The following is a 20,716-nucleotide window of genomic DNA, read 5'->3' on the forward strand; positions in this document are numbered from 1 at the left end:
TAATTTGTGCGCCACACACTACGTATTCACATTAAATGTATTCATTCGGCTATTCTGCAGCGATGTGAATGAAGACTCCAGGCCTCCACGCCTGAACACACGGCCTGTCAGAAAAGGACTTTCCTGTAAAATTTACGCGACACATCGTACTCTCTCTCATTAAACATATTCCGTATTCGCAGTTTAGTACACGACCACGATTGTCACGGCCATGTCAGACACCCCTCCAAGCGCCGCATTTGGAAGGTAGCGGTGGCGCTACTGATCGGTCTGGTTATTGCTCCAATCACTTCTGCAATACTTTGTACTTCATCTTACCTTAGTATTTTTGTACAAGCGTTGAATGTACGCGTTTTCGTAGGAACTGTTTGCTGTCGTCTGCTACGATAGTCAATTTGAACGCGCAGGCGCGGACGTATGACTATCGTAGCAGACGACAGCAACAGTTCCATTGCCCAATCACGATGCAGATCAAGCGGGCCGACGAGTAGCGCCCCTAGCGGATCGTGCGAACTGGCTCCGTAGCTTAGTATCAACAGTGAATGCCTTTCGTGTGGCGCTAGAGATTGTTTCACAACAGCACACATTAGGAGACGAAACCTCACGGTTTCACTGTATTAGAAAACATTAGCGATTAACGGTCGGATTAGTCGATTAACGGAAAACGGGACGCATCATCTCCTTCAGTCGCTCCCACAGTCGCCCTTTCTTTTCTGTCTCGTCAACGGGGGTCACGGTGGCGTTAGCGGTCGTCTGCGGAGTGGCTTCGGAGGATGCCTTCTTGTACAGATAAGAAATATTGGCTTGAATCGGGATCCAGTCCGGTAAGCACTGCTTCTGGTCTGGCCTGGAACTGGCCCAACTGGAATCAGGAAGGGTGAAGTTTGCCAGGTAAGTAACTTCTCCCCCGGCAAGATATCCTGCCCAGAAGCCAAAGGTCCCGAAGGTCATGATGGTATGGTTGCAGTGAGCCAGTAGTGCGAGATCGTGGCCCGGTTTATACGGGTCGCCATGCCCCACAAAATATACGTCACCGAGGGAATTGTTTATGTTCTCTTTGCACCACGACATGCCGTCGCTCGCAACCACGAATACTACTTCCGTGTAGCGACCCCGAAAATAGTCCATGGCACGCCGGATGTAGCCCTTGTCTGCTAAAGTGCCCCGAAATGCGTCCCATATGCGACCGATGTAATCGCCGCGGCGGACGTGGACGCCTACGTAAGTGGGACGTGTGCGGTTACCTCGAAGTTCGCTCAGCGTTCTCCACGCTTGCAATCTGGAAGAGAAAGGCGACAGGACGTGAAAAAAAAAAAAAAAAACCAATCCGTGGAATTTGGAATTTCATCGGACACAAGAGATACGTATACTCCACTAGTGGATCTGGGACCGTAGAAAATCAATCGAAACGGCACGGAAGTGAAACGGTACACTGTTAAACTAAGAACTTCACCGCATAGCACGCTCCTAGCCAACCATCATCCCGAATGGCATAGTTCTTTCTCCTGATTTGTTGAAAACGAGAGGCGGAGCCTATAATGTGTCCATTATGCACGGCACAGAATAGGCTCCGCCTCTCGTTTTCAACAAATCAGGGGCGAGAACGTTGTCATTCGGGATGATGGTTGGCTAGGAGCGTGCTATGTGGTGAAGTTCATTTTTAAGAGTAGTGCTGAAAGGGCTCGCCGTTGTCGGTCTCCCAGAGGTGGGCAACGTCACAACTTACGCCCTGGGGGAATATGCGTCCTGGGCCGACTTCTAAGGGAACTGTGCCGACATAGGTACTGAACGCGTCTGAGGAAAACCCAGGAAAAACCCGAGACAGCACAGCCGGCACCGGGATTCGAACCCGAGTACCTCTCCAGTCTCGACGTGACATGACCGGCACGCTAACCCCTGAGCCACGCGAGCTGATCAACGCCTGTTTTAAAACTTTACTGCACGGCACGCGGAAGCCCAACCAATTGCACAGAATACCTGCACCACATTTCATTCCTGGAAAGCACGGGGCGTACGCCTTTTCGGGCGCGAGCGTACGCCTTAACATAGCTGCATAAGTGTCCCGCAAACGCGTACGCCTCCCGTTTTCAGCTAATCAGCGCAGATCACGCGTGCAGCGAAAGAGCCCCGGCTATTTTCTTTTTTCCTAATATACTTCATTGGCTTTGCACTGGGCTTTCAGTGGTGAGTAACCTCGCCCTGACGGGAGGAATTACGTGCTACGTCACCTTCTGACGCCATCCGCTCAAATGTCGCCTGCTTGTGTACTGCTGACGATGGCCCAATAAGGCCGAAACAGCTGTGCAGTTGACGATGACGCCGACGGTGCCGTGGCGACGTTTGAGCACTTACAAACATATGCAATGCGTGCAGCCAAAGAGCCCGATCTACTTTTTTCCCCCTAATATATACTTCACTGGCTTTGCACTGGGCTTCAAGTGGTGAGTTAGCACGCCCTGACGGGAGGAATCACGTGTTACGTGACCTCTACTCGTGAGCTGTACTACAACCTGCTTCAACTACACTCTAAAAGCAGGACTTCACCACGTAGCACGCTGTGGACCAACCATTGCCGCGAATGATATGGTTATCGCTTCTGATCCGAAGAGAGAGGTGGGCGTACGCCTTTTTGCGGCAATTTGGACATGAAAATTTCCACAAAAAGGCGTACGCCCCCTTCTCTCTTCGAATCAGAAGCGAATCAGAATTCCCTTATCATTCTTGGCAATGGTGAAGTTCCGTTTTTTTTAGAGTGATATACTAAGGCATTCGCGAACAGGTAAATCCGTCGTTCGCACTGACATTTCTTACCTATAGGAATCGTGGAAAGTGAATTCCCTGATGACGTCTTCTCTGGCGTGGTGGAAAAAAGTCCAGGACTGGTAGTAACCAGAGAGTACGACGCAGGGCGAGTGAAGTAGGTAGTGCTCTTCAGACATCCAGTCAGTCCCCGCACTTCCACTACACTTCCACGTGGTCTCGTTCAAGATGACCGGAAGCGTGATGCGGAAGTACCTCGACAGGTCTTTGTACGTCCAGGGGAAGATGATTCCCTGCCTCTTGGTCAACTTTGCCATCGCGTACGTGATAGCGTAGCTGCACATTTGGTTGCCCAACCCACCATTCGTCACCGCCGACAAGAATCCTGCGGCAAATAGTCAAACTAGTCATTGGGCGCGTTAAGGAAGCACCCCTCTTTTGGCGCGCACTCGAAATGACGGCATAAATGGCACACCCGGAGCGGCCACACGCACTCTAAGAAAAAAAAAAGGAGTAAAACGGGGAGTAATTGCTGCTTCTACTCCCCTAGACTATAATTAATCCCCATTTTAGTCTCCTAACCCGACATTTACTCCCCAGGACTGGAAATTGTCACTGAACTTTGCGAATGGTCTCCTGAATGCAATAGTCTACGTAAGGTCAATTTGGTGGCATAAGGCTGTATAACACAGCAAACGTAGCAATTTTCCAGCCACACAGAGTATAAGAAACAGTTAGCGCATCTTTCTTCGCAAATTGTGCCCTATGTATGGCGCAAGGGTTTGTATCACTCGATATATCACGGTTGACGGTTTGCTTCGAAGTATTTTCATGCATGCACACGAGTTATGTACCTGGGACTCTTACAACAGCGCGTGAAATGCAGTCTCCACTCTGTGACATTCATTTACTCCCGTGCATTTACTCCCGAAAGGGACTACTTTTTTTGCGGCAATGCATTTAGTCCCCAAAAGGAGTAAAATCAACTCCGATGCGGTACTTGTTTGAGCCAACTTGTTTGTATAGCCAACCGTCATCTCGAATGGTACCTTTATCTTCCCTGATTTCTCAAAAATGGGAGGCGTGCCCCTTTCTTTTTTTTTTGAGACAGTTATATGAACAGCATATAAGTGTCACAAAAAAGGCGTACAGCTCCAGTTTTCAACAAATCGAGGCAGATAACGATATCATTCGAGATGATGATTGGCTAGTCGCATATTGCTCACGCGTTTCGGGGCTGAATCGGTGGTCCAGCACGTTATCAAGTTCTGACGTGTTCTTCAGGTACCCTTCACCCTCCAGGTTCACTTCATCAGTACCCTTCCACGACATTGGGTAGTACGTGTAAATAGAGCCAAGGATGAAGAGAAGTACAATGAGGAGGGTACTGCCGTACCCAGAAGGAAACCTGCAGTCGAGAGAGAGAGAGAGAGAGAGAGAAATTGAACATTGGTTTACCGAGTGCGTATCATACCTTTATTTATACCCGAACAAACCTCACGTACGTGTGGTATCACATCTCTCGTGTGGGCTTTGAGAGGCTAGACATGCACAAACCATTACCAGAAATACCCCCCGTTTCCAGGCCATGTCGGAAGCCTAATTCAAGCCCCGCTCGCAGATTCAATTCAACTGATTGATTTCAATTTCTGCGTTTCAATTTCTTCGTGCATTTCAATTTCTGCGATTGCATCTCACCCTCTAAAAAAAGAACTTCACCGCATAGCACGCTCTGCGCCAACCATTGCAACCAACGATAGGGTTATCGCTTCTTATTCGAGGAGGGAGGGAGGCGTACGCCTTTTTGTGGCAATTACCATATATCCAAATTACCACAAAAAGGCGTACGCCCCTCTCCCTCCTCGAATCAGAAGCGATAACCCTATCACTCGTGGCAATGGTTGGCGCACAGCGTGCGATGCGATGAAGCTCTGTTTTTAGAGTGCATTACTGCCAGAGAAATTTTGGGAGGCATACAGCACAAGCGATTGCTATTATGATGGATTCATCTGTTTTTTTCTCTTTATGGCCGTGACGAGACATCTTCGGCCGTAATGAGACTTCGGTCGTAATGAGGCGTTACGGTAACGGAGCCTATAGGTCACGTGGGGATTCAAGCTCGTGTCTCCGCTCAAATCATCCGCGTACCGCCACTTTGACTGCTGCTATGCTGACAAATTCGTTCTTTCTTCTTTTTTTTTTACAAACGGGAGGCGTACATCTTTTTGCAACACTTAAGGTGTACGCCCCGTACTTTTTACAAGTCGGCCAAGTGATAAAGGGTGATAAAAGGAGTGGTAAAAATTCTGAGCAACGGTTGGCCCCTTGACCGTGCTATGTGGTTGGTGAAGTTCTGTTTGTCAAGCGTGTATTACTCCGAGCATATAGCAAGTTCGAGCTGGACGATTCGGAGGTTTAAAAGTCGATTTTTTTTTCACGTACCTAAACTCCATGAATGTGCAGGGCAGGGTAACCTAGACGGCAGAGAAAACGACATTGAGATTGACATGGAATAATGACATTCCATTAATTTGTAACTGGCAAACAACGTGGCACCTACTATCTTTCTAAGAGGAGAGAAATAAAAAGGGAACGATCGGATTCGTCGTATATTCAGAGCATAGAATCAACAAAATGGCGGTTTTTGCGCAGCGAACTTCATGCGTTTCTTCCCAGACGCACAACACTGAAGCGACTGTTATTGCAGGACAGCCGGCTGTGCTGCGCGTCACGGCGAGGATATACAAACAGATACCACAAAGGGGCGTACGCCCCTAGTTTTCAACACATCAGAAAAGCGAAAGATATAATTCTGCATGGCGGCCGGCTCAGAGCGTCCTTAGTCGCGGTGGTCCCATTGTTTGTCCCAGTTGTTTATACTTACCCGAAAATATCACGTTATGTATGAGACAGCACGTCGAGTCGCCAGGAAAACCAGGACATTCGATCGTATTTCGAGACCGCGATATCAAGAATGTTCACTTACACGTGCAGAAGACGCGACTGAGATATGCAGTTTCTTCTTTTACTTCCTCTTCTTCTTCTACACTCTTAGAAATGAGTTTCACCGCATGGCACGCTCCTAGCCAACCATCGCCTCGAATGATATCGTTATCTGGCCTGATTTGTCGAAAACGGGAGGCGTACGCCTTTTTTGCAGGGAAGGATAACGGACGTATTTTGGTTACAGTTTCCATTTTCGTTACTGCTATATTTTCGTTTCCGTTATCCGTTTCTGATAGCGGCCTTTCAATTTCGTTTCCGTTACTGTTTCCGGTAATGGAACGGCTGTCACAGAGCTGCGGGAGGACAGCTCATCCGGCTCTATCAGCACCCTGTTTTGCCCAAGTGCTGCTTCGGTGTCACGCGTACACACTACACAAGTAATTTTACGTCGTTGGGATGCGCACATCTTACAAGATAAAAAAAAAAAAAAAATGTAGGAACATGTCTTCAGTCACTCGGAGTCCAGGAACTCAAGATGGGCGTAACCTTCATGCAATGTCGCATTCATAAGCGAACGCTCTCAGTAGTAAATAATACTGCCATGGCCACGGTGAAATGAAAAAAAAAAAAAAAGTACAAAATAAGTAACTGAAAATCGTATGCTGTCATCCTCGTGCTATGGACGGTGGGGTATAGTCATGTGTTGATGTCATGGAGTTATGAGGACTGGGACGAGGTAAGCGAGCGAACTGTTTTGCAATGCACCCTCGAGATCCAATATTGCACTTTCTTTCCATGCTCTCGTGTAGTATTTAGAGCATTACAGGGAATGGAGTCATCAAAACAAAAAGAAAAAAAATGAAAAGTCACTCAAACGTCATCGCACAACAGGAATAGCCATTACCCGAATTTAATACCGGACGATAAATTCGTTTCCGTTTCTGTTTCCGGTAATGGAAGACCGTGGTATGCGTTTCCGTTTCCGTTATCGATACCATCTCCAATTTCGGTAATACACCTTTTCTGTTTCCGTTACCATTACAGTTACCCTTCCCTGCTTTTTTGTGACAATTATGAACAACTTAAGTGTCACAAAAGAGGCGTACGCCTCCCGTTTTCAACAAAAAAGGGCAGATAACGGTATCATTCGAGACTATGGCTGGCTAGGAGCGTGCTATGCGGTGAAGTTCATTTCTTCTTCTTGTTCTTCTTCAGCCAGTTTTTGTGAAGTTCGTTTTTAAGAGTCATCATCTGATTGGTAATCAGATGATGGATGGTTTTCTTCTTCTGCTATGGTGAGCTACACTTCTGCTTTAACTTGGGAGTAGATTTACGTGCATACCTGGGTAAATTAATTCTAAAATGTAATTAAACTACTTTACTCATTACTCCAGATAAAAATTAATTGAACTACATTACTCATCACTGCAATTGAAACGTAATGAAATTACATTACTCGTTACTAGAAAAAGTAATGACATTACAAAGTCATTACTGCGAGCTTAATCGTAACGATATTGAGGATGTGGAAATTCATTGTCAGACAACACTATCTTGTAACAAGAAGATTTTTTTTTTTTTAATTCTGCGCGTCACAAGGATTGTCGCTTTTCTCTTAATGCAAAAAGCTCTTGTTGCAGCGTAGAAGCAACTGACTTGACTTTCGAAGTGGCCGGTTGCCTCACGTCGGAGAAACGCTTCGAGACTCCTGGCGTCACCATGGAAGTTCGACCCGTGAAAACTTTTTTCTCTTTTTCTCTTTGATTCCGTGTAAGCGCCGCGAAGCAACTGTGGCTATGAGCGGCGTACAGATGTGGACATATGGAGAGAGGACAGCAGGAAGGAGTTGGGCACATGGAGGGTTAGCGCGCGTCCTGCGCAGACTTCACGGGGAACTGCGTCGACATTCGTCTGGAAAGTCTGCCGGAAAACCCAGGGAAAACCTCAGACAGCACAGTCGGTGGTATGGGATTCGAACCCACCCCCTCCCAGTCTTCGGTACGACCCTGGCTACCACCAACGAAAAACTTATTTCCTGGACTAAAACCCTTTTATGTGAAATAAGGGGATATATGTCATGCTCCTAGGTTTTGTTCAATTTCTGCAAGTCACACAACCCCGAAACGATGCAAACGGGACATGCATGTAGAGGAGACACATGCATATATGTTACGCGTTTTCCATTTTTCCGTTATTCCAGGAAACACATCTGCAATTACTTTACCAGATATTCGCCTGCAGTTTTCTCGATTTGGCATTTTTCGACTTATTCCCGTAGTGCATACAGAGGCTCAATGATATAGTCGCGGCACTTAGGATGCGGCGAAAGGATAACAGGACAGGAAGGTTCTTATCACGCAATAAACCACCTCAGGGCATTACGTCGTCCAGCAGAAAGTTGTAGTTTGTGCGACACACTATACGTAACGTATTCACATGAAATGTATTCATTCGGCTATTCTGCACCGATGTGAATGAAGGCTCCAGGGCTCCAACCTGGGATGAAGACATGGCCTGTCAGAAAAGGAATCGTTTTTCCTGTAAAATTTATGCGAAACTTATTCCGTATTCGCAGTTTAGTACACGACCTACTAGATTGTCACGGGCATGTCATAGGCACCCCTCCAAGCGCCGCATTTGGAAGCTAGCGGTGGCGCTACTGATCGGTCCGGTTATGCGCTTCAATTTCTGTAATACTTTGTACTTCATCTTACCTTAGTATTTTTGTACAAGCGTTGAATGCACGCGTTTTCGTAGGAGCTGTTGCTGTCGTCTACTACGATACGTCATACGTCCGCTCCTGCGCGTTCAAATTTCAAATTTCCATTGCCCAATCACAATGCAGATCAAGCGGGCCGATGAGTAGCGCCCCTAGCGGATCGTGCGGACTGGCTCCGTGGCTTAGTATCAACAGTGAATACCTTTCGTGCGGCGCCGGAGATTGTTTCACAACAGCACACATTAGGAGACGAAACCTCACGGTTTCACTGTATTAGAAAACATTAGCGATTAACGGTCGGATTAGTCGATTAACGGAAAACGGGACGCATCATCTCCTTCAGTCGCTCCCACAGTCGCCCTTTCTTTTCTGTCTCGTCAACGGGGGTCACGGTGGCGTTAGCGGTCGTCTGCGGAGTGGCTTCGGAGGAAGCCTTCTTGTACAGATAAGAAATATTGGCTTGTATCGGGATCCAGTCCGGTAAGCACTGCTTCTGGTCTGGCATGGATCTGGCCCAACTGGAATCAGGAAGGGTGAAGTTTGCCAGGTAAGTAACTTCTCCCCCGGCAAGATATCCTGCCCAGAAGCCAAAGGTCCCGAAGGTCATGATGGTATGGTTGCAGTGAGCCAGTAGTGCGAGATCGGGGCCCGGTTTATACGTGTCGCGATTCCCCACGAAATATACGTCACCGTGGGAATTGTCTATGTTCTGTTCGCACCACGACATGCCGTCGCTCGCAACCACGAACACTACTTCCGTGTAGCGACCCCGAAAATAGTCCATGGCACGCCGGACGTAGCCCTTGTCTGCTAAAGTGCCCCGAAATGCGTCCCATATGCGACCGATGTAATCGCCGCGGCGGATGTGGACGCCTACGTAAGTGGGACGTGTGCGGTTACCTCGGAGTTCGCTCAGCGTTCTCCACGCTTGCAATCTGGAAGAGAAAGGCGACAGGACGTGAAAAAAAAAAAAAAAAACCAATCCGTGGAAATTTGGCATTTCATCGGACACAAGAGATACGTATACTCCGCTCGTGGACCTGGGACCGTAGAAAATCAATCGAAACGGCAGGGAAGTGAAACAGTACACTGTTAAACTAGAACTTCACCACATAGCACGCTCCTAACCAACCACCATCTCGAATGATATCGTTCTTTCTCCAGATTTGTTGAAAACGAGAGGCGGAGCCTATAATGTATTATGCACGGCAATTATGCACGGCAATTATGCACGGCACAGAATAGGCTCCGCCTCTCGTTTTCAACAAATCAGGGGCGAGAACGTTGTCATTCGGGATGATGGTTGGCTAGGAGCGTGCCATGTGGTGAACTTCATTTTTAAGAGAGCACACTCTTAGAACGGGAGGCGTACGCCTTTTTTGTGACAATTATGAACGGCATAAGTGTCACAAAAAAGGCGTACGCCTCCCGTTTTCAACAAATCAGGCCAGATAACGATATCATTCGGGATGATGGTTGGCTAGGAGCGTGCTATGTGGTGAAGTTCATTTTTAAGAGTGTAGTGCTGAAAGGGCTCGCCGTTGTCGGTCTGCCAGAGGTGGGCAACGTCACAACTTACGCTCTGGGGGAATGTGCGTCCTGGGCCGACTTCTAAGGGAACTGTGCCGACATAGGTACTGAAAGCGTCTGAGGAAAACCCAGGAAAAACCCGAGACAGCACAGCCGGCACCGGGATTCGAACCCGAGTACCTCTCCAGTCTCGACGTGACATGACCAGCACGCTAACCCCTGAGCCACGCGAGCTGATCAACGCCCGTTTTAAAACTTTAGTGCACAGCACGCGGAAGCCCAACCAATTGCACAGAATACCTGCACCACATTTCATTCCTGGGAAGCACGGGGCGTACGCCTTTTCGGGCGCGAGCGTACGCCTTAACATAACTGCATAAGTGTCCCGCAAACGCGTACGCCTCCCGTTTTCAGCTAATCAGCGCAGATCACGCGTGCAAGCGAAAGAGCCCCGGCTATTTTCTTTTTTCCTAATATACTTCATTGGCTTTGCACTGGGCTTTCAGTGGTGAGTAACCTCGCCCTGACGGGAGGAATTACGTGCCACGTCACCTTCTGACGCCATCCGCTCAAACGTCACCTGCTTGCGTACTGCTGACGATGGCCCAATAAGGCCGAAACAGCTGTGCAGTTGACGATGACGACAACGCCGACGGTGCCGTGGCGACGTTTGAGCACTTACAAACATATGCAATGCGTGCAGCCAAAGAGCCCGAGCTACTTTTTTCCCCCTAATATATACTTCACTGGCTTTGCACTGGGCTTCAAGTGGTGAGTTAGCACGCCCTGACGGGAGGAATCACGTGTTACGTGACCTGTACTACAGCCTGCTTTAACTATACCAAAGCATTCGCGAACAGCTAAATCCGTCGTACGCACTGACATTTCTTACCTATAGGAATCGTGGAAAGTGAATTCCCTGATGACGTCTTCTCTGGCGTGGTGGAAAAACGTCCAGGACTGGTAGTAACCAGAGAGTACGACGCAGGGCGAGTGAAGTAGGTAGTGCTCTTCAGACATCCAGTCAGTCCCCGCACTTCCACTACACTTCCACGTGGTCTCGTTCAAGATGACCGGAAGCGTGATGCGGAAGTACCTCGACAGGTCTTTGTACGTCCAGGGGAAGATGATTCCCTGCCTCTTGGTCAACTTTGCCATCGCGTACGTGATAGCGTAGCTGCACATTTGGTTGCCCAACCCACCATTCGTCACCGCCGACAAGAATCCTGCGGCAAATAGTCAAACTAGTCATTGGGCGCGTTAAGGAAGCACCCCTCTTTTGGCGCGCACTGAAAATGGCGGCATAAATGGCACACCCGGAGCGGCCACACGCACTCTAAGAAAAAAAAAAGGAGTAAAACGGGGAGTAATTGCTGCTTCTACTCCCCTAGACTATAATTAATCCCCATTTTAGTCCCCTAACCCGATATTTACTCCCCAGGACCTGAAATTGTCACTGAACTTTGCGAATGGTCTCCTGAATGCAACAGTCTACGTAAGGTCAATTTGGTGGCATAAGGCTGTATAACTCAGCAAACGTAGCAATTTTCCAGCCACACAGAGTAAGAAACAGTTAGCGCATCTTTCTCCGCAAATTGTGCCCTATGTATGGCGCAACGGTTTGTATCACTCGATATATCACGGTTGACGGTTTGCTTCGAAGTATTTTCATGCATGCACACGAGTTATGTACCTGGGACTCTTACAACAGCGCGTGAAATGCAGTCTCCACTCTGACATTCATTTACTCCCGTGCATTTACTCCCGAAAGGGACTACTTTTTTTGCGGCAATGCATTTAGTCCCCAAAAGGAGTAAAATCAACTCCCGAGCGGTACTTGTTTGAGCCAACTTGTTTGTATAGCCAACCGACAACTCGAATGGTATCGCTATCTTCCCTGATTTCTCGAAAATGGGAAATGTGCCCCCTCTCTTTTTTTTGAGACAGTTATATGAACAGCATATAAGTGTCACAAAAAAGGCGTACACCCCCAGTTTTCAACAAATCGAGGCAGGTAACGATATCATTCCAGATGATGATTGGCTAGTCGCATATTGCTCACTCGTTCCGGGGCTGAATCGGTGGTCCAGCACGTTATCAAGTTCTGACGTGTTCTTCAGGTACCCTTCACCCTCCAGGTTCACTTCATCAGTACCCTTCCACGACATTGGGTAGTACGTGTAAATAGAGCCAAGGATGAAGAGAAGTACAATGAGGAGGGTACTGCCGTACCCAGAAGGAAACCTGCAGTCGAGAGAGAGAGAGAGAGAGAAAATTGAACATTGGTTTACCGAGTGCGTATCATACCTTTATTTATACCCGAACAAACCTCACTTACGTGAGGTATCATCTCTCGTGTGGGCTTTGAAAGGCTAGACATACACAAACCATTACCAGAAATACCCCCCGCTTCCAAGCCATGTCAGAAGCGTAATTCAAGCCCCGCTCGCCGATTCAATTCAATTTATTGATTTCAATTTCTGCGTTTAAATTTATGCGATTGTATCTCACCCTCTAAAAACAGAACTTCACTGCATAGCATGCTCTGTGCCAACCATTGCTACCAATGATAGGGTTATCGCTTTTGATTCAAGGAGAGTGGGGGGCGCACGCCTTTTTGTGGCAATTACCATATATTCAAATTGCCACACAAAGACTCCCCGTTCTCTCCTCGAATCAGAAGCGATAACCCTATCATTCTTGGCAATGGTTGGCGCCCAGCGTGCTATGCGGTGACGCTCTGTTTTTAGAGTGCATTACTGGCAGAGAAATTTTGGGAGGGATACAGCACAATGCGATTGCTATTATGGTGGATTCATTTTTTTTTCTTTTTGGCCGTGACGAGACATCTTCGGCCCATAGGAGGCTACTTTTGGCCGTAATAAGACATCTTCGGTCGTAGTGAGGCGTTGCGAGAATTTTTTTTCACGAGATTTTTTTCACGAGAACTGAGCCTAGGTCACGTGGGGATTCAAGCTCGTGTCTCCGCTCAAATCATCCGCGTACCGCCACTTTGACTGCTGCTATGCTGACAAATTCCTTTTTTTCTTTTTTTTTTACACACGGGAGGCGTACATCTTTTTGGAACACTTAAGGTGTACGCCCCGTACTTTTTTACAAATCGGCCAAGTGATAAAGGGTGATAAAGGGTGATAAAAGGAGTGGTGAGCAACGGTTGGCCCCTTGACCGTGCTATGTGGTGAAGTTCTGTTTGTCAAGCGTATATAACTCCGAGCATATAGCAAGTTCGAGCTGGACGATACGGAGGTTTAAAAGTGGAATTTTTTTCACGTACCTAAACTCCATGAATGTGCAGGGCAGGATAACCTAGACGGCAGAGAAAACGACATTGAGATTGACATTGAATAATGACTTTCCATTAATTTGTAACTGGCAAACAACGTGGCACCTACTATCTTTCTAAGAGGAGAGAAAAAGCGGCGTTAAGGGTACAATAGAATAATCGGATTCCTCGTATATTCAGAGCATAGAATCAACAAAACGTCGTTTTTTGCGCAGCGAAGTTCATGCGTTTACTTCCCAGACGAACAACACTGAAGCGGCTGTTATTGCAGAATAGTTGGCTGTGCTGCGCGTCACCGCGAGGATATACAAAAAAAAACAAAAAAACACAGAGGCGTACGCCCCTAGTTTTCAACAAAACAGAAAAGCGAAGGATATAATTCTGCATGGCGGACGGTTCAGAGCGCCCTTAGTCGCGGAAGGATCGGAAGTTACGGTGGGGGCATGTTTATGCTTACCCGAGAATGTCACGTTATGTATGAGACAGCACGTCGAGTCGCCAGGAAAACCAGGACATTCCATCACATTTCGAGACCACAATATCAAGAACGTTCACTTACACGTGCAGAAGACGCGACTGAGAGATGCAATTTCTTCTTCTTCAGCCAGGAGTGCAGAGGCCGCTAGCCACGAAGGGCGATTGGTCAGGGCAGGTGATTGTGTTGCAGTGCTGCTGCTCCTCGAGCGGGTCCGCAAGTGCGTGCGTGCAGTGCGTGTGCACACTTCTTCTTCTTCTTCTTCTTCTACCAATGAGATAATGGCCGTGAGCCACTAAGGGAGATTGGCCAGGACAAAAGGGGCGAGAGATGTTTGTCTATGTCTGTGCAGTAATGATGGGGACTAAGGCCAAGTCAGATCCAAGTAACTTATGACATATATGACGTGTGATGACTAATGCAGGAACTGGATATGCACGTATGTAGGAATATGCGTATGGCGACTATACACGGCCAAAAGTATGACTGTATGAATGTGTGTGTACGTGAAAGTGTATGAGAGTAGGAAGGAACTGCCTAGAAGCGGTTGGAGAGCACGATGTACGATACAAGACCCGCTACCACAGCCCCATGACAGAGCGCAGTGTGTGATGCTCCGAGAGACAACACTGACGCCAATGAGAGCGGGGCTCCTAACAAGCGTATGCGACTCTTAAAAATGATCTTCACCTGATGGCACGCTCCTAGCCAACCATCATCTCGAACGATATCGTTATCTGACCTGATTTGTTGAAAACGGGAGGCGTACGGCCTTTGGCGTACATAGCACAGCGTGCTATGCGATGAAGTTCTGTTTTTAGAGTGTAGGCGTTGGTGTAGGACTGCGGATAATTTCGACCACCAGGGGTCCTTTCGACTTGCGTCGGAAACATCCGACACACGGTGCTGAAAGCAATGTGCAGTTTCGAAAAGAATGCCGCCATTGCTGGTATATGCTACTGAAGAATCTTCTTCTTCTTCCTGACACAAAAAGGGCCGCGATCCACGGAAGGAGATGGGCCAGGGCTATACAGATTCATGTATCGCTATGAACCAGAATACCACATGCATGTATATGCAGGGATACGCGAAATGAATGGCGAATGACCCATGGAAAGGGAGTATGTCCAGAAGTGTGCTGGATGCACTCTTAAACATGAACTTCACCACATAGCTCTTAGCCAACCATCGTCCCGAATGACAACGTTCTCGCCCCTGATTTGTTGAAAACGGGAGCAGAAGCCTATTCTGTGCATTGCATAATGGCCATAAAATAGGCTCCGCCTCTCGTTTTCCACAAATCAGGGGAGAGAACGTTGTCATTCGGGACGATGGTTGGCTAGGAGCGTGCTATGTAGCGCTAACTGCAGTTCCTGCACAGTTAAAAGGACAGGTCCCATTTCTATAGGAAATAATTGAAATAAACCACTAAAGTAAAGGGACTAAAAATAAAGGGCAAGCCGCCACCTGGTGAATTCGTCTCTCCTCACCGTCGCGGAAAGAAGAAGAAGAGCCAATCACCACCAATCACCTCCATCACCTGAACTGGCCAATCGCCCTTTGTGGCTAGCTGCCACTGCCCTCCTGGCTGAAGAAGACCAAGAAGAAGATGAGTGACATTCTGTGGCTGTTCCAGCAGAGGCTTCCACCAAATCTCCGCCTTTTCCCGTCCTCGTCCATGTTCGAAATGAGCAACGACGGAACCGTTATCATTGACAAGCCTTCAGGACTACAGGTAAGGTTAATGTTGGGTGTATATTCCGTATCGGGACCACTCGTTTTTAAGAATCAGTGAAAGCGTTAGGAAGGTAAGTATTGCATAGAAGTGAAAGAAAGTCATATACTGAATCTAACAATGTAAGAATTATAAAGTTCTGTGGACTAGAAGTTTTTTTTATATGCATTTCAACAACCCCATCTGATGCACTTCTACCGCAGGAGAAACATGGGAATACTAGGCCTAACGGGTTCGAAACTTGCCATCTTGCAAAAGTAAGGGTCGTTGAATTTTACTAAATCACCTCACTTTTATGAGGTTGGGTCAGTTTGGGTCAGACAGATTGGGGATCTAACCCCCCCCCCCCCCCGCCCCAAGCTGTGCGGGCGTCGAGATTGTGCCTCGGGTTCGATCAGAGGGTCCTCAGTAAAGATGGCCTTTAAGAGACCGGGCGATAAAATTTAAGTTTTTATACGTTTCACGCAAAATACGAGTGTCATACCTGTTTACTTTCGTTACTAGTGAGTTCCTCTTTTCCGTAAAAGCGTTTGATCTTTGTTTTTCTTTTTTATTTAAAAAACGCCAGTAGTCACGATACGGAACTACATGTCAACCAACGAAATGTCAAACCGACTTAGTCGTCTCTACAATTTTTTTTTCCCCACAGTCAAACGAGAAAGGGCATGACAGACTTCGTGCCTCGAAGTTTCGCCTCCGGACCAGCCGTTTTTCGAAGACGATCCTCCTGATACTGATCATAGCGGCCGCACTTTATGTGCTCCTCGGTCTCCTCCTACGAGCAGCCAACCATGTTCCCATCTCCCCACCGCTACCCCGGTATCCTTCCAGACCGGTACCCTTCTATGTCGCCGATAATGATACCGGCTGCAGTTCGTACGTAGTACCCAACGTCATTCACTTCGTGCGGTTCGGACAACCGAACGTCTCTTTCATGGACGCCGTGAGCATGCGGTCTGCGTACATAAACCACGCACCGGACAAAATTGTGGTGCACTGCGACGAGTGCCAGTTAGGCGGACCGCTTGCCTACTTGATCCGGGATATACCAAACTTGACAATCAAGGAACAGCACCCGGCAAAGACCATTTTCGGACGTGAAGTGGGCTGTATTTACCACGCCTCGGACATCGCTCGCTTGCAGGTAGGCCCATACGCACTTTCCGTATACGCTCCGATTCTGTTGCACAACCACGGGTCACCCAGGACATGGGGTTGTGGAGCGAAGGTTGTAGCACCGTCCTCTTCGTTAATGACGAGGACAGTCCCAAGAACAGTACCTGTTCGAAATATCGGCGCCTCTTTACCGGTTCGCTGGATTTTTACCCGCCTGAGTTCCCTTTGTATATATGCACTTTCTGGCTTGCAGTGCGGCCTCCACAGTACACAGAGACGCAGTGTCTGAGACGCACTGTCCGTGACGACCCAAGACCGTGATAATTAGACGACAAAATACACTTCTTGACGAGGAATTAGTACAACATAGTAAGAAAAGTATCTATATTACTGTATCTCAAATAAAATACTCAAGATACGTACATGTCCGGCTACGTATAGGGCTGTCCCTGTCATCTGAATAAGTGCACAAAGTTAGCCAGGGAGTGCGTACTACGCAATTTGGAGACTCTGACGGATGACAACAGGAAGACGTGTCCTGCTTCCCTCGTGCACCTCAAGCTATATGCTTGTGACGCACACAACAGGCGTAAGCGCGTGTTGAGGCCGCTGCCGAAAGTGCACGAACAGATGGAAAGCACAGTGCACCTGGTGGAACGGCGGTAGAGCGTCCGATAAACTCGGGTGATGAGTGCCCCAGAGCGACTCCCGTGAGCGTGCGGTGAATTAGGGTGCTCTCATTCGGATTACCATATGCATCACCCGAAACCACCATCAGCAAGAGCGAAAAAAATTGCCCGTGGGGCGAGCGACCTGCTTCGTACTTCACCACCCGAACACGCGCCTATTGCTCTGACCGCACCACCCGAACCTACCGCTCGGGTCCAGGGCAGACAAAATTGCCATCAGAATCCTCTTTACGCTGTTTCGCGTGCGCAAAAGTGACTCTGTGCGTGAAATTTCTCGCCGAGCGTGACACGCAGCGTGTTACGCGCTCAAATACGCACCATGTGAAGTGCGTCGGCCTTTACACGACAATTGAGCGGTGTTCCTATTTTATACCTCACTTTTATGGTTTCCATTTGACTCACCCTCGTATATATTAAACTTATCGGAGTAACTATCGATTATTATACCCCTTAGATTCTGCTGGAGTACGGGGGCATCTTCATCGACAACGACTGCGTAGTCATTAATCCTCTGCACCCACTGCGACACTATGAGATGGCACTGGGCTGGTCAAAGGGAATGTACATGGCAAGCATGGTGAGTGGTTCGATTGACTCACCTAGGCATCCTATATGTGGGCGCTTATTGTCTTAAGGTGATAGCTCGCTCCGTGCATGGGCTATAGTTGAATTGCATGTACCCGGTGTTCCAGAGAACGTGCCCTTAAATTATAAATATATAAGTTAAGAATATATCTAATAAGGATTTGTTATTGAAAAAAAAATCTACCGCTTTTCCTATATTGAGCGTAATTTAATTTGCCCCCGTATCCCAGGTGTTATTAGCTGCACCCGGTGCCCGATTCATTAGGCTCCACCTGGAACTTTACCGCGAGTACAACAGCAGCTTGTGGTATTACAACGTCGGAGACCTGCCCACCATGCGTCTGCTGTGGCCGCATCCCCATCTTATTCACGCCGTCCCTGTCCTCCTCGGGACCGACTTGAACATGCTCGACAAGCTGTACGTCCCTGGTCATCATCCCGATTGGAGGAGCTATTTTGCAGTTCACACGCTCATCCGCCACCGCTGTGTCGAGGAAGATCCCTTGTATGGTCACGATATTGACTTGCAGAATGTGAGAACGTACAACACGTCACTGGGAGAAATGATTCGTGAGGTAATGATGAGGTGATGATGAGGTGATGTTGAGCAGAACTGATGTTCTGAGGCTGGAACAACATATAGAAGGGACAAATATACATACAAAGCCTCAAATGTCCCTTCTATGTTGTTCCAGCCTCAGAACGTCAGTCCTGTTCAACAGTTGCCGCTTGCGTCGCTCCCGTCGTATGAATGTGTGTATAAGTGAGCAAAAATGTAAGAGTGAAAGGAGGATGAGTGAGAGAGAGTGGCTGGTTTGTCCCTTCAGATGCCGCACCCTTGGAAGTCGCTGGGGAGTTGTGTTAGCTTAGCTCAATTGGTAGAGCCCTGGACCCGGTGATCCTAGAGCGATACCTGCCAGTTTTCGTATTCCCATGTCGTCTTTATCGATAGTGTCTTTGGTTTGTTGACAGTCGTTAGCCGGGCTTAAGCGTCTGGGTACGAGATGTCGCGCTCTCAGCCAATTCCGAAGCGGTAGGAGAATCACGTGACATGATGGCGTGAATGCAGACTAGCTGGTGGATAAACTCCATGATACGTAAGAAACGTAACGTAACTCCAAGAAACGACACGTGTTGTTCTATTGTTTCCTATCTTTACCCGACTTTCGTAACAGCGCAGCGATTCTTGGAGAATATATGGCTGTGGCTGCCAGCAGAAGTGCTTCTTATGGAACGATGGTACCCGGATGTTACTCCAGAAACGATAACTACACTCTTAAAAATGAACTTCACCGCATAGCACGCTCCTAACCAACCATAATCTCGAATGATATCGTTATCTGCCCTGATTTGTTGAAAACGGGAGGCGTACGCCTTTTTTGTGACACTTATGCTGTTCATAATTGTCACAGAAAAGGCGTACGCCTCCCGTTTTCAACAAATCAGGGCACATAACGATATCATTTGAGATTATGGTTATTTAGGAGCGTGCTATGCGGTGAAGTTCATTTTTAAGAGTGTAGGGAAAAACTGCCGAATCCGCGGCATAGATTCTCGCAAGATACGAGCTGTTGGGAAAAGCGAACATATGCCACGTAATTGCGCAGCTGTTGTTCCGGTCGCGCGTGAGCTCTGATGCCTGGTTATCTGATTATGCCTGATTATCACTGATAATATTACGTGGTATAGCACCTATCCTAACTTCCACCAGGGGGCGCAGGATCGCCGTGATGCACCCACACTCCGCTCTCTATAGAAGTAATATGTAAAGGTTGAATAGTAGCAGGAAGAAGATGAAGAAAAAGCGTGAAACTCACATGAGTGTTCTCTCTCTCTCTTTCATCCTTTCTCTCTGCACATACGACCTGTAAATCAGTTGCCCCTTTCGCAAGCGAACGGCGTTGCCTTCCGTGTGGCACAGGAAATAACACGAGTAGTATGCGGCATGGGACCGTTGCTGGCGGTGTGTTGTGTCCCCTCTTATGCGTAATACATGACGTCATCACTTTCTTTCACAGGTTCTATTTGGTACGTCCGCGTTTGTGAGCAACGACACCGAAGTCAGACCCGTCGCCGATCTCTACGCCGCAAGGCGACGTCGAAGAGTCGAAACCGTGGCCAACAAAACTGAGTAACGACGGTCGAATCAGTTGTCGTTTGTTCGATAATGTATATACATTCTATATGGTTGTAACTATGAAGCAGTAAAAAAAAAGTAGGTGTGCAGGAAAGTAAAACATTCGTAATTTATTACGGGGTGATTATTACGTTTTTTTTCAAAAAATTCCACGTTAGTGTCGCGTAGCAACTGTGGCTATGAGCAGCTGGAGTGGGGGACACGAGGGAGTAGTATGCGTCCTGGGCCGACTTCAGGGGGAACTGCGCCGACATTCGTCTGGAAAACGGAAGTCCTCTGACAGCACCACCGGTTACAGGATTCGAACCCCGGTCACCTCCCAGCGACGATCTTAACCACTGTGACACGGGAGCTGGTTGGGGGGGGGGGGGTTGACCAAGTACGTGTCTAAGGGCCCAAGGGGTTAGAGAAAGTGTTATCGATATTTCTGAGGACTCTCCTCCTCTTTCACGACTAACATGACTCGTGACATGAATGACGACGTACTCCCTCCATGCTCTGACAACCAGACACACATGCGGTCGTGCAGAATCGTCCGAGCTTTTCACATATCAGGGGCTGCCACAGTGCTCGGAAACTTCCCTGACATGCCTCGAAATCGCTGCACGCAGGAGGTCTGAAGGACCACAAGCAATCAAGATTTGCAAACCTCCCCCACAGCTTCGGCTTGCTTGTAAACCAGCAATCGCGTCCTGAGAGTCCAGTATAAGCGAATGTTCC

At 48.0% G+C, this 20,716-nt stretch overlaps 3 protein-coding genes across 6 annotated transcripts; 1 reads left to right on the forward strand and 2 right to left on the reverse strand.

Moving 5' to 3' along the window:
- Positions 1-586: 586 nt before the first annotated feature.
- LOC135368927 (galactoside alpha-(1,2)-fucosyltransferase 2-like) lies at positions 587-5,770 on the reverse strand. 2 transcript variants are annotated; one of them, XM_064602493.1, is made up of 5 exons: positions 5,645-5,770; positions 5,203-5,234; positions 3,987-4,168; positions 2,812-3,145; positions 587-862 (listed from the first exon to the last, which is right to left on the reverse strand). In XM_064602493.1, exons 2-5 carry the CDS (start codon positions 5,211-5,213, stop codon positions 655-657), a joined length of 735 nt encoding a protein of 244 aa, XP_064458563.1. In that variant the 5' UTR covers positions 5,214-5,234; positions 5,645-5,770; the 3' UTR covers positions 587-654. The 2 variants fall into 2 exon arrangements, with proteins under 2 accessions (XP_064458563.1, XP_064458562.1); XM_064602492.1 differs by having other exon boundaries at positions 587-1,279.
- A 2,897-nt stretch (positions 5,771-8,667) lies between these two features.
- On the reverse strand, positions 8,668-15,291 carry LOC135368926 (galactoside alpha-(1,2)-fucosyltransferase 2-like). Of its 2 annotated transcripts, XM_064602490.1 has the most exons (6): positions 15,225-15,291; positions 13,819-14,001; positions 13,251-13,282; positions 12,018-12,199; positions 10,848-11,181; positions 8,668-9,360 (listed from the first exon to the last, which is right to left on the reverse strand). In XM_064602490.1, the coding sequence occupies exons 3-6, from the start codon at positions 13,259-13,261 to the stop codon at positions 8,736-8,738; spliced, it is 1,152 nt and encodes a 383-aa protein (XP_064458560.1). In that variant the 5' UTR covers positions 13,262-13,282; positions 13,819-14,001; positions 15,225-15,291; the 3' UTR covers positions 8,668-8,735. The 2 variants fall into 2 exon arrangements, with proteins under 2 accessions (XP_064458560.1, XP_064458561.1); XM_064602491.1 differs by lacking the exons at positions 13,819-14,001; positions 15,225-15,291 and adding an exon at positions 13,717-13,802.
- LOC135368925 (uncharacterized) lies at positions 15,213-20,107 on the forward strand. Of its 2 annotated transcripts, none has more exons than XM_064602489.1 (5): positions 15,213-15,469; positions 16,119-16,613; positions 17,729-17,851; positions 18,090-18,392; positions 19,878-20,107. In XM_064602489.1, the coding sequence occupies exons 1-5, from the start codon at positions 15,344-15,346 to the stop codon at positions 19,992-19,994; spliced, it is 1,164 nt and encodes a 387-aa protein (XP_064458559.1). In that variant the 5' UTR covers positions 15,213-15,343; the 3' UTR covers positions 19,995-20,107. The 2 variants fall into 2 exon arrangements, with proteins under 2 accessions (XP_064458559.1, XP_064458558.1); XM_064602488.1 differs by having other exon boundaries at positions 15,214-15,469; positions 18,090-18,434.
- Positions 20,108-20,716: the final 609 nt, after the last annotated feature.

This window comes from Ornithodoros turicata, chromosome 9 (genome assembly GCF_037126465.1).
Source record: "Ornithodoros turicata isolate Travis chromosome 9, ASM3712646v1, whole genome shotgun sequence".
NCBI lineage: Eukaryota > Metazoa > Arthropoda > Arachnida > Ixodida > Argasidae > Ornithodoros > Ornithodoros turicata.

Coding starts and splice junctions, on each gene's coding strand:
- LOC135368927 (XM_064602492.1), bottom strand. Junction 3,146..3,986: donor CCGATTCAGCCCCGAAACGC/GTGAGCAATATG, acceptor TATTTGCCGCAG/GATTCTTGTCGGCGGTGACG. Junction 1,280..2,811: donor ACTTTCCACGATTCCTATAG/GTAAGAAATGTC, acceptor TTTCTCTTCCAG/ATTGCAAGCGTGGAGAACGC.
- LOC135368925 (XM_064602488.1), top strand. CDS start 15,344: ATGAGTGACATTCTGTGGCTGTTCCAGCAGAGGCTTCCACCAAATCTC. Junction 17,852..18,089: donor GAATGTACATGGCAAGCATG/GTGAGTGGTTCG, acceptor CCCGTATCCCAG/GTGTTATTAGCTGCACCCGG. Junction 18,435..19,877: donor TGGGAGAAATGATTCGTGAG/GTAATGATGAGG, acceptor TTTCTTTCACAG/GTTCTATTTGGTACGTCCGC.
- LOC135368926 (XM_064602490.1), bottom strand. Junction 11,182..12,017: donor CCGATTCAGCCCCGGAACGA/GTGAGCAATATG, acceptor TATTTGCCGCAG/GATTCTTGTCGGCGGTGACG. Junction 9,361..10,847: donor ACTTTCCACGATTCCTATAG/GTAAGAAATGTC, acceptor TTTCTCTTCCAG/ATTGCAAGCGTGGAGAACGC.